The following is a 13,329-nucleotide window of genomic DNA, read 5'->3' as shown; positions in this document are numbered from 1 at the left end:
CGCTCCACTCTCCGCTCTCTCAGTCTCTTCCTCCCGTCCTTGTCTCCCTCCCTCCTCCTCCTCCTCATCTCTCTCTCTCGCTCCACTCTCTGCTCTCTCAGTCTCTTCCTCCCGTCCTTGTCTCCCTCCCTCCTCCTCCTCCTCATCTCTCTCTCTCGCTCCACTCTCCGCTCTCTCAGTCTCTTCCTCCCGTCCTTGTCTCCCTCCCTCCTCCTCCTTCTCCTCCTCCTCCTCTCTCTCTCTCGCTCCACTCTCCGCTCTCTCAGTCTCTTCCTCCCGTCCTTGTCTCCCGTCCTCACTCCTGTTTGATTTCTCTGGCCTTGTAAAAACAGTAGTGCATGCTGTTCTGCCCTGATCATACAGGAGAATCCTCAGGAGAACTCAACTGATGGGAGTGATGACAGTGGGGGTTAAGTCAAGACTGCACTCTGACTGTTCAATGCAAAGCAGAGAAATGAGAAACAGGCTCAACTCATCTGAGATCTGTGAGCAGGGTTTTCTTTGTGGTTGTCTTTTCAAGTCTCTAGTTTTTTGACAACAACCATGAGAAATAATAAAAGATAAGAATACGAACATAAAGTAAATGGCTCAGTAGAATAGAATAAACGTTTTGGCGTAACGGTAAATATAATACAGGAAGGCACGATTTATAGTGCAATATTTACACGCATTTTGAGGAAGGGGGGGATTGGGGGCCAAGTGTTTAAACTGTCCTGTATTTAGCAATCATAATAAGAGACTGGTAGCAGCAGTTGTAATGTGTGTGTGTGCATGTGTGTGTGTGTGGATGTGTGCGTAAGTGAGTGCATCTGTGCTAAGGTGTGAAGAGTCAAGTGCAGGTGGTCAGTCCAGGTGGTCAGTCCAGGGGGTCAGTCCAGGGGTCAGTCCAGGTCAAGTGTTTCAAGGTTTCCTTTATGTTTTCTTTGTGTTCTTTATTCTCGCTGTACGGGTAATGGTTTGTAAGCGTTCAGCTCGGCACAAGCTTTTCCTGGCACAGTATGTCTACTTTCAATGGGAGTCCGTACTTCTCTATCGCGTGAATGTGTTAAGGGTGCTCCTGCTTATCGATCAGTTCCTCAATGCTCTAACGAACAGTAGCAATGATGTCTAGCAGAACAAAGACCAGAGAAACTCACTCAACTCACAAGGAATCTCTTGGAGGCTCTGCGACTCGGGAATGTACTCTCATTTGACCCAACGGCATCCGACACCCATCCGACATGCTTGAAACTGAAATTGACATATAAGCGCCGGTACTTAACGGGCCCGAGGCCCGATTTAAATCCACTCTAACAGACTAGCGGACTGACCCTGACCCCTCTGCTACTCAGGAGTTGGCAGACATGCGCCACATCCACTCCAAGGTGAAGAAGCAGTACCAGGACAAGATGGCCGAGCTGGCCCACGCCAACCGGAAGGTGGAGCAGCATGAGACAGAGGTGAAGAAGCTGAGGCTGAGGGTGGAGGAGCTGAAGAAAGAACTGGGTCAGGCGGAGGACGAGGTGAGCACCAACACACACCACATTCACTTATACATGGATACATATACAGTTCCCTATGTAAATATTGGGACAATTAAGCATTTGGTTAATTTGAGGTTAAGGTTCAGACTGTCGGCTTTAATTTGAGGGTATTTTCATCCATATCCGTTGAACCGTTTAGAAATTACAGCACTTTCTGTACATCGTCCCCCCATTTTAGGGTAGAAAAAGTACTGGGATCAATACACTTATGTGTATTCAAGTCGTAAAAAGTGAAGTATTTGATCCCATGTGTATAGCACTTCTACATGAATGTGGATGCCACCATGATGATAGATAATTCTGAATGAATGATGAATAATGATGAGTGAGAAAGTTATAGACCCACACAACCTCCCCTGTTACTCTAATGGCGAGAGGTTAGCATTTCTTGGGGGGTTGATATTTATGCGTCTGTAACTTTCTCACTCGTCATTATTCGAGATTCATTCAGGATGATCTGTATTCATGGTAGCGTCCACATTCATGTAGAGGTGTTCAGAAACATGATATTCTTATTGACAATCAAAGTGACTCCAAAATGACACAATACATTATCTACATTTATTTTGGGCACAAAATAATCTGACACACAACCTACAGTTTGTAGAGTCACGACTTTGATGTAGTCATTGCGTGCCATGAATATGGGACCAAATACTTCACTTTTTGCTACTTTAATACAAATGTAAGTGAATTTGTCCCAATACTTTTGCTCCCCTTAAATGGGGGGAATAGGTACAAAAAGTCCTGTCATTTCTAAGCAGTTCACCCGATATGGATGGAAATACCCTCAAGTTAAATCTGACAGTCGGCACCTTAACCTCATAGTCATTGTTTGATTTTAAATCCAAACTTTTGGAGTATAGAGCCAAAAGAAGAAAACATGCTTCACTGTCCCAACAATTACAGAGGGCAGTGTAGATACAGTAGATACTGTACACATACTATCAGTAAGTGCTTGTGTTGGGTATCTAGGATTTTGATCCAAAGTATTCATTTCAGAATACTGATTCTGGGATTTGAAGTCTGGTGTAACTTGCAATGACCGCAAATCCCTCCCTCCCTCCCTCCCTCCCTCCCTCCCTCCCTCCCTCCCTCCCTCCCTCCCTCCCTCCCTCTCAGCTGGATGAGGCCCATAATCAGACCAGGAAGCTACAGCGGTCTCTGGATGAGCAGGTGGAGCAGTCAGAGAACCTCCAGGTCCAACTGGAACATCTGCAGTCCCGGTACGATTGATTCTGACACACACACGCATACGCACACACTCATCATACTATGCCCTCTCTCTCACACACACACAAATGCGCACACACACACACTCTACCTATGTTTATCTACATGCAGGAAAAGCACACTTTCACACGTCCAATGTCATACCCTTCTCAGCGGTCTTTGGTAGTGTAAGATGTTTAATCAGACAGTGTACGGCTGCCATGCTTGTGTAAACTCTAGTTCTCCCAGGTATCTTAGCTGGAGAATATTAGCCCACTGTGAGGCTTCTCTCTCTCTCTCTCTCTCTCTCTCTCTCTCTCTCTCTCTCTCTCTCTCTCTCTCTCTCTCTCATCATTCCACCCGCGTCCCAGCTCATCCCCTCCGACAGCCAATCGTGGGCCGCCCAGTCACAGTTTACCGTAGTAACACAGAGCCTGTGTGCAGCACAGCGGTGCTGGCCCCCTGTAGCTTAGCAGAGGGGTGACAGGCGTGTTGGCATGGAAACGCCTTTAGGAACACACACACACACGGCCTCATGGAGCCCTGACCTGGAACAGTGAGGGAGTCAGGCCCCATCAGGTACCTAGTATAACACTGTACTGTACGTGGATGAACTCGCTCAACCCACATTAACCCTGATGCACGGGTCGTAGCTGGATAGGAGTGGGAATATTAATGGTTTAAAAAATATATATACATTAATAGATGAAGGATTTTGAGATTTAGTGGTTGTCCACTACCTCTCTGATTGGTATTTTACTATCCTATCACTCCTCTCTCTTTCTGTCATTTCTTTCTCTCCCATCTTTTCCGGCCACATGTAATGCTTTCCTTGATCTCTCTCCTCTGACTCTTTAAAGGGATAATGTGACATTATGGCAATAAAATACCCTTTTTCTACACACCCAGAGTCAGATGAACTAGCATACTAGCTGTTCCTATAGACCTTCAGCTAGTTAGCAATGGCTCCAGAAACGACCTACACCTTCCTTAAAACTACACGCAGAGACATACAAATGGTATCCATGAGTTCATCTGACCCTGGGGAAGTAGAAAAAAGCCAAAATGTCTCACTATCCCTTTAACCAGAGGAATAGTTCCCACCACATCCCAGCCTGTCTGTCTAAGATATAAATAGTTTAGTGGTCTCCCAGCTCCAGCCCAGTCTATGATCATAAAGCTAATGTCTAAATCAATAACTCAGACCAGGCCAGGTGATCCGGGAAAACCTCTGTTGCATTCTGGGACAGCCAGTACTGTGTGTGTGTGTGTGTGTGTGTGTGTGTGTGTGTGTGTGTGTGTGTGTGTGTGTGTGTGTGTGTGTGTGTGTGTGTGTGTGTGTGTGTGTGTGTGTGGTGGGGAAGGGGTGGTTAGTGGCCCAGCCTGCCAAATGCTTATTTTACTGTAGCTTGTTAAAAGTCCATCCTTCACATCGATTTATCAATCAATCCTCTGTGGATCATCTAATCCTGTGCACACACGCTCAATGTCACAAGCACACACACACACACAAACACAAACATACTCCACATAGCCTATACACACATGACCTTTGGCCCCCGGGTTTGTTAACAGGCCTAGGGTCAGTGGTGAGATAGTTGCAGACGGCGCTGAAGCGTGTGGATATAATGGCCTGGGAGAAATGGAGAGGGAGATAAGAGATGAACACAACAGACAGACAGACAGACAGACAGACTGACAGACTGACAGACTGACAGACAGACAGACAGACAGACAGACAGACAGACAGACAGACAGACAGACAGACAGACAGACAGACAGACAGACAGACAGACAGACAGACAGACAGACAGACAAAGCTAGCCACCATGAGAAAGGTCCCTAACAATGGGGGGCGTTATTGTAATGCCGTCGCCATGACACTGTCAGAACGTTGTGAAAACAGAAAGGTCCTGATCCGGAGGTGTGGTGATGTCATGTGAGGCATCTTTACACCAGGATCTGGCCTTTACGCTTTGCGATACTGTTCCGCTCCAATCTGTCACACTGGACATAAACAACTAGCCACTTCTATGGCTGAGGTGTAGGCCTATTCTACAAGGCAGAATCAATGAGTTAGCCAGCTAACTTGCCTTAATATTCTGAGATGACTTATAATTTCTTTGAAAAATAAGCTTGAAATGTTCATGGTCTAATTGATTCAACATCCAAAACCACATATCTAAGTTTAACTTCCTTAATGAACCATAAAATCAATAGTTATTCATGGCTGTTTATCAAAGTCAGCTGGCTAACTCATTGATCCTGCTTTGTGGTGTACCCTCTGGTCTGGAGACTGACCACTTAATGGTCCACAAGAAACTTTTCAGGATAGTGTGATGGGAATGCATGTGCATGTGGTCAGAAAGGATGTCTTTCTTTCTGTGTGTTGTGTCATTTCTGGTGGACCGGCAGGACGTTCAGATCTCTCCAAATACTCGGCACTCTGAAGGCAGGTAGAAAGTGGATCAAATGAAGCATGTTCTTTTCTGTTTGATTTCCCGTCACTGTAGCAGGCTTGTCTGTTTAGCGCAATCAGGGGGCCAATTCAGACTTCAAAATGGGACGCAGGTTGTGGAGCACCAACGATATGAGCGAAACTCTCTGGATGAACAGTGAGAGGCTTAACACGCACAGCCCCAATGTAGAGCTGTGGATGTTGACAGTTCTCCTCTCGGCTTGTATGTCTTCCGAGGAGCCGCGTTAGTGGGTTTAACGTGATCTGAGAGGTGGTTATATAACAGAAGAGATGGAGTAGGAGAGGAGGATTAGAAAAGAGAGGGAAAGCGAGGGGGGAAAAACAACGTTGGTTTCGTCTATAGATTTAAGAGGAAGGGCTTAGGATTGTGTTGGTATTTGAGATCTTTCTAACCTTGATTTCTCTCTCCTTTCAATCTAACGTATAGCCTTCATACTGTATATTCCCACGGAGTGTGCCACATTGCTATTTGATATTGTACCAGCTGTGAACAGACAGAAATAACACATTAGCAGTTTAGCAAGGCTGTTGGCTTTATAGATTAGATTGATTTGCGTTCATGCATTTGTAGCGCAGGCTTTGTTGTGGAAGATATTGTGGAAGCAATTGGGCATGAGTTTGATAAATGAATTATAGTAGCAGCATGAAAATATAGACTACCCACTGGGCACAGACGCAATTTAATTGTTTAGTTTTGATTTCATTTCTGTTGAGTTGTCAACTAACGTGAATTCGACGTGAAATCAACAAAACATTTCATGTCATTGGATTTAAGTTCAAAGTTGTGTGGAAAAAAACAGGAAATTCCCCTACGTTGACTTTTTAACAAATCACATTTATGTTTTTGTAATGACATGGAAACAATGTTGATTCAACCAGTTTTTGCCCAGTGGGTATCATTTCTCTATCCCCCCACCCCCTCTCTCTCTCTCTCTCTCTCTCTCTCTCTGTCTCTCTCTCTGTCTCTCTCTCTGTCTCTCTCTGTCTCTCTCTCTGTCTCTCTCTGTCTCTCTCTCTGTCTCTCTCTGTCTCTCTCTCTGTCTCTCTCTGTCTCTCTCTCTCTCTCTCTCTCTCCCCCCCTCTTGTCCTTCAGATGTACTCTCTGACACCTTAAAATGGCCTTGCTAAGTGTTTGGGCAATGGAAAAGCTTTTAGTCGTTTAGTGGGTGACTGTGGTCAAAACACTATTATGTGTAATTTAGCGCCATTAAAAGGATCTCTGTTCCTGTCAGTGAGTCCCCCGGTAGACTAACATGGCCTGGGGAAAAGAGAGGGTCAATCTAGGCCTCTGGCTCCATCATACTAGCCTGATTCCACATCTGTTGGTATTGTCCTGCTAACTCCTGTATATAGTCAATAACCACAGACATTGACAGGACAGCACAAACAGACCTGGAACCAGGCTAGCATTATACCACAGAGGATGAGAACAGAGAGTAGTAAATGGGAGCACTAACACAGATACTGCTTCTTGGAAATACTTAACATAGTATATTCTGTACTTGCCAGGGTTTAGTTTTCTCTATGGCGGACATATCGTAGAGACTGATTCTCTCTACCTGGTTGAATAATCTAATTTGACGGAGAGTGATCCCTGGCTGTGTGGGAGGCAGTGTTCTTTCTTTTTCTAAACTGAGGCTCAGTTCACCCTTGAGCCATTCTAGCTGTGCGTCATCACAACACACACAGCAGCGCACACTACTGCAGATTCACTGCGAACAGGCACGCCAATCCATTCTGCAAATTTCTAGAAATAGTTCAACTCTCTCACATCATAATAACATGAGTGGTTGTGTAGTTTTAATAAGGATGTTGTTTGTCAGGGCTGAGGTGAGGGAGTGTCCTTTGCTGGTTGAGCTGCAGCTCAGACCAGGGTCATCTATAATTGAGGAGGGAGTGGATTCATTATGTGAAGCTGTGTTGGGTCTTTGATGTGCAGAGTGAGGTGCTGAAGCCTGCGGGTGAGGGATCAGATATGGCCCCACAGAGCCACCGTGTCACATTAGTGTCACTTTGTCTCCCAACGGGATGCTGCATGGGGCACAGCTCAACACTCACACTGATCAATCACTGAACTATCACACTGAACACACACTGAACAATCACTGAACACACAGCTCAACACACACTGATCAATCACTGAACACTCACACTGAACACACACTGAACACACACACTGAAAAATCACTGAACACACAGCTCAACACACACTGAACACTCATACTGAACACACTGATCAAACACTGAATACTCACACTGAACACACACTAAACACTCACTAAGCACACACTAAACACACTGAACACACTAAACACACTGAACACTCACACACTGAACACTCATACTGAACACACTGATCAAACACTGAACACTCACACTGAACACACTCTAAACGCTCACTAAGCACACACTAAACACACTGAACACACTAAACACACACTGAACACTCACACACTGAACACTCACACACTGAGCACTCATACTGAACACACGGATCAAAACTGAACAATCACTGAACACACAGCTCAACACTCACACTGAACAATCACTGAACAAACACTGGACACACACTGAACATACCAAACACTCACTGAACACTCACACACTGAACACTCATACTGAACACACTGAAGAAACACTGAACACTCATACTGAACACACTGAATAAATACTGAACACTCACACTGAACACACACTGAAAAATCACTGAACACACAGCTCAACACTCACACTGAACACAAACTGAATGTTCACTAAACACACACTGAACACACACTGAACACACTAAACACATTAAACAAACACTGAACACACTAAACACACACTAAACACACACACACTGAACACTCGCACACTGAACACTCACACTGAACACCCTGAACAAACACTGAACACTCCCACTGAAAGCTCACTAAACACACACTGAACACTCATGCTGAACACACTGAACAAGTACTGAACACTCACTGAACACACTAAACACAATAAACACATTCCAAACACAAACTGACCACTCACACTGAACACACACTGAACACGCACACTGAATACACTGAACAAACACTGAGCTATCACACTGAACACACACAGAACTCACACTAAACACACACTGATCACACACTGAACTCACACTGAACACACACTGAACACACACTCAATGCTCACTAAACACACACTGAACACTTACACTGAACACTCACTAAACACACTGAACACACACTGAACACACACACTGAATACACTGCACTTTCATTAAACTCACACTGAACACACACTGAACTTTCACTAAACACACACTGAACACACACACTCCTCTATTGCTGCTATTGTTGCACACTTGAACAATGTCACCGACTTTCAAGCGTGTAGAAGTTTAGAATGATTACTTTTCTTTTTTTTAAATCACAAGACAGACAGGGCACATCAGACATGCCGCCTTTATCATCACTAGGTCTCCTTCTGACTATGATCATTAGTCTCTGTATCACAAATATGTCAATTCTCATTCTCTTAAAAAGGATATAAACTTGTACTAAACACGTTTACTTTATAAAACAGTGAAGAAGTGATACTATTGACACATTCACATTTCCACTCATATTCGAGGTTACAGATGGCTAATTTCATAACTCACTGTGACGCACCACCTTGCCAGTTGGCTAGCTAGACACTCGATTAGTATACAACACAGTAGGTGTATTTCTCTGTATCTGGAGAACTTTAAAACAAGACTCTCTAATGTACTTGTTCTTTTGCTCAGTTGTGCACTGGTGCCTCCCACTCCTCTTTCTATTCTGGTTAGAGCCAGTTTGCTCTGTTCTGTGAAGGGAGTAGTACACAGCGTGTTATGAGATCTTCAGTTTCTTGGCAATTTTTCGCATGGAATAGCCTTCATTTCTCAGAACAAGAATAGACTGACGAGTTTCAGAAGAACGTGCTTTGTTTCTGGCCATTTTGAGCTTGTAATTGAACCCACAAATGCTGATGCTCCAGATACTCAACTAGTCTAAAGAAGGCCAGTTGTATTGCATCTTTAATCAGAACAACAGTTTTCAGCTGTGCTAACATAATTGCAAAAGGGTTTTCTAATGATCAATTAGTGTCACGTTCTGACCTTAGTTCTTTTATTATGTCTTTGTTTCAGTATGGTCAGGGTGTGATTTGGGTGGATTGTCTATGTTCTTTTTTCTATAATTTGGGATTTCCTGTGTTCGGCCTGGTATGGTTCTCAATCAGAGGCAGCTGTCAATCATTGTCCCTGATTGAGAATCATACTTAGGTAGCCTTTTTCCACCTGTGTTTCGTGGGTGTTTATTTCCTGTTTAGTGTTTTTTCATTCACTTTACGGGACTGTTCATTTGTCGTTTGTTGTTTTGTTCAGTGTTCAGTTATTTGATTAAAAACATGAACACTTACCACCCTGCGCTTTGGTCCTCACCTTCTTCCACCACAGACGATCGTTACAATTAGCCTTTTAAAAGTATAAACTTGGATTAGCTAGCACAGCGTGCCATTGGAACACAGGAGTGATGGGTGCTGAAAATGGGCCTCTGTACGCCTATGTAGATATTCCAGTCAGTGAGTCCTTCAGTCAGTCAGTCAGTCAGTCAGTCAGTCAGTGAGTCCAGTCAGTCAGTGAGTCAGTCAGTCAGTCAGTCTGTGTCCGTCAGTCATTCAGTCAGTCAGTCAGTAAGTCAGTCAGTCAGTCAGTCAGTCAGTCAGTCAGTCAGTGAGTCAGTCAATCCTTCAGTCAGTCAGTAAGCACTTCAGTCAGTGTGTCAGTCAGTCATTGAGTCAGTCATTGAGTCAGTCAGTGAGTCAGTCAGTGAATCAGTCAGTGAGTCAGTCAGTGAATCAGTCAGTTAGTGAGTCCTTCAGTCAGTCAGTGAGTCAGTCAGTCAGACAATGGGTCAGTCAGTCAGTCAGTGAATCCTTCAGTCAGTGAGTCATTCAGTCAGTCAGTCAATGAGTCAGTCAGTCAGTCAGTCAGTCAGTGAGTCAGTCAATGAGTCAGTCAGTCAGTCAGTGAGTCAGTCAGTCAGTCTGTCAGACAGTCAGTCAATCCGTCAGTCAGACAGTCAGGCAGTCAGTCAGTCAGTCAGTCAGTGAGTCAGTCACTCAGTAAGTCCTTTAGTCAGTCAGTGAGTCAGTCAGTCAGTCAGTCGCCAGTCAGTCCCAGGCAGGCAGTGGTGCAGTGGTGGCTGGCCTAGTGTTGTTAGCTATCGTAGGTTCATGAGTGCTACTGTCTAGACTCTAGTTGATCAGCAGTGTAACTGCATGGCCTGGGAGCTGGGCTGGTCTGGGGTCTTGGCTGGGCTCCTCCTCTCTAATGAGTCCTCTATTTACCTGGACAGCCTCAGACGCCAGGCATTGTCTTCAGCACAAGTTTCCTGGCGGTTAAGCTGTTGTGTCCTAATAAAGCGTGACAGCAGATATACTGAACTTGCTACGACACAGGGGAAGGAAGGAGTTGGAGAAAGTAGAAGAGAGAGAAGGAGGGAGCTGGAGAAGGTAAAGAGAGAGCGAAACAGACAGGAAAGAGAGAGCGTGTTGGTTTAAGGAATTAACTGCGTCTGCTTTTCCTTTGTACCTGTTTGTCTTTGTCATTATGGCGCAGACCGAGCCGACTGCAAACACGCAGGTAGGATTTTGGGCCCAAGTCAAGGTGATGAATCATCTCAAAATGAAGATCAATTCGGCAATATATATATATATATTGATAAATAATTTAAGCTTTTCTCTGAGCCTCAGAGGGATTCATTACAGCCAGGCTTGATGGGAACCTTCTGCTGAATTTCAAAAAATGTACCTGGGTTGTAGAGAGCAGACCTCCGCCTTCTCTCTCTCTCTCTCTCTCTCTCTCTCTATTCCTCTCTCCCTCTCTCTTCCTGTCCCCCCGCTCTACCTCTGTAGAGATAATGTTAGTATTTCACTGTTGTCCATGTGATATGATCACCAGTATAGCAGCCGTGGCTCAGTAACTGGTCATTGCTGGCTAACTGAGTGTTACCTGGCAACGGAAGCAGCTCCGTTGTGCTGGGCTTTTAGGCAATGGTGAATTATGCATGGTTTGTTTATCCGACGCAGAGTCCTGAAATATGCCTTTGTTTACTCGCTCACCTTTGAGATCTCCACAGTGATTTTCTGGAAGAACTTTACCTTAGTTGTTGGGGGAATAATCAGACTTTTACAGGGGAAACAGAATTTTGACAGCACTGGGCCTTTAAGTGCCAGTTGTGGAAAATGGAGATCAAAACCTGAAGTAGCCTTCTCACTCAAGGCCACTCACTCTTCCTCTCCTCTGTGTTCCTCTGTTCTAGACTGCGGCGGCAGAAGAGCCCGGGCCTGTTTGGGAAGATGAGGTCAGCTCGGTTCAGCCCGGAGAACCCAGATGGACCGCCCAGCGACCCAGACGAAGAGGAGGAGGAGCTACAGATCCAGATCCCATGAACAAAGGAAGGACACACAGACTCTGACTTAGGGCTCTTCATTTCACACCGTGTGTGTCCCATAGACAGACAGACTGATAGTTGGACAGCTGTGATCTCCATTGACCTGGCTCATCCTGTTAGAGACAAACACTGGCACATGGTTGTCATGGGCAAGGTTGCCATGGAAACCGTCGCCACCTGTACCCGTGAACTACAGAGCTACCAGCAGGGTTCCAGAGAGAGCCCTCCCTACACGACAACTGACAGTACACTACACTACCACACTACAGTACAACCCACAGTGCACTACAGTTACACGCCACTACAGCCTGAGCCTACAGCCCTCTAGATCCCAACCATCATTACCATCACTCCCATATCTACAACACCCTCAGTGGTGAAACTCTCGCAATCATACTGCTACCCAATCCTCGGTCTGAAACTCATGCCTCCTCTTCCACCCTTCCTTCTCTTTCTCTTTCCTGAGTTCCGTCTCCCAGTGAGTGTTGTACAGTATCCTTCCTGATGTATCAAAACACTCAGGAAAAGGGGCGTTGACCTAGCTGTGATCTTCCGGCAGTGTTCTGGTAATGTTATGTAATGCGTTTGGTATCGTTAGCTGTGCACACCGTTCAGTACAGTAAAGGTCATTAGCCATCAGGTCACTGTGCTCGGCGCCTGGCACCTGGGCTCATCATTAGTTCATCAGTGTTTTGGGCTCAGCTTAAATTCTCCCAGTATGAGGGACAGGTAGTATTCTTGGGAGAGACTGGGACCGGATATGAAGGGACATTAAGGGCCCTCCACCGCTATGTCCCCTCACCATAACCACTAAGGGACAAGATGCTTATGTAGAGGACGGGTCCGTTAGACCTACAGTATTTACCTTCTGGACATATTGGGTTGTTCATTCTGAAAGAAACGTTGGTGGTCAATACACACATTCTTAGGAAAAACGTAGGCGCCCGGGCTGATTAAGTACATACTAGAGAAGCACAGAAAGGGCCTGCACACCGCACGGTTTTGATCCACAAGGATCTTCGTCAGGCCAAGACCCTCGTGGATGGAGACGTGGTCAATGATGTGGTCATTGGGAGCTTATTCAGTGTGCAGGCCTTTCTGTTCTGTTCATTCTGAAAGCAATAAGGCATCGCTTACTCATCTGCTTACTACAGGGACCAAGTTATTTGTCACGGTCATGCAAACTATTTATGTTGTTTTTGATGATTGATCTGTAAAACCACAGTGTTTTTTTTGTATTTAGCTCTATAAATGTTATAAGTGTACATGTAAACCTTGCTTTGTTTGTCTCTTGTCATGTGTCAGATGTGTGTGTACCTTTAAGACGGTGTAATATCTTGATAGAGGGTCATCTGAACATCAAAGCCGCCATGAACTCAACATGGTGGAGTGGGGGGGTCAACGTTTGAATGCCTATTGTGACATGAGAGAAATCAAGTACGACCTTCGGGCCAAGGTGGAGGTGGAGGTGAATCACGAAAGGAAAGACAGTCAGATGTGTTTCCCTCAAAAACAAGCCACGTCTATCTCGGGATGTGATATCTTCACGGCTCGGGGGCAGAAGAGAAACGCCATTGATGTTGTGTTACACAACAACGCCAGGTCCTTGTGTTAACACATTGGGAATCTGCTCGGCAGAACACGGTATTGTCCAGCCCCGCTG

The 13,329-nt window shown here is 45.2% G+C and overlaps 1 protein-coding gene across 1 annotated transcript in view; it reads left to right on the top strand.

Annotated features, from left to right (window-relative positions):
• The window catches only part of LOC115113554 (coiled-coil domain-containing protein 102A-like), a 70,537-nt gene extending 57,598 nt beyond the window's left edge, over positions 1-12,939 (top strand). Inside the window, exons 7-9 of the mRNA XM_029641334.2 lie at positions 1,332-1,502; positions 2,646-2,749; positions 11,535-12,939. Of these exons, the coding sequence (XP_029497194.2) occupies positions 1,332-1,502; positions 2,646-2,749; positions 11,535-11,664 (405 nt within the window). The 3' untranslated portion in view covers positions 11,665-12,939. The remainder of the gene's footprint in view (positions 1-1,331; positions 1,503-2,645; positions 2,750-11,534) is intronic.
• The last annotated feature ends 390 nt before the right edge of the window (positions 12,940-13,329 follow it).

The sequence above is a fragment of the Oncorhynchus nerka genome, linkage group LG28 (assembly GCF_034236695.1).
Source record: "Oncorhynchus nerka isolate Pitt River linkage group LG28, Oner_Uvic_2.0, whole genome shotgun sequence".
Taxonomy (NCBI): domain Eukaryota; kingdom Metazoa; phylum Chordata; class Actinopteri; order Salmoniformes; family Salmonidae; genus Oncorhynchus; species Oncorhynchus nerka.
The sequence above is the reverse complement of the archived record's forward strand: the minus strand, read 5'-3'. Positions and strand labels throughout refer to the sequence as shown.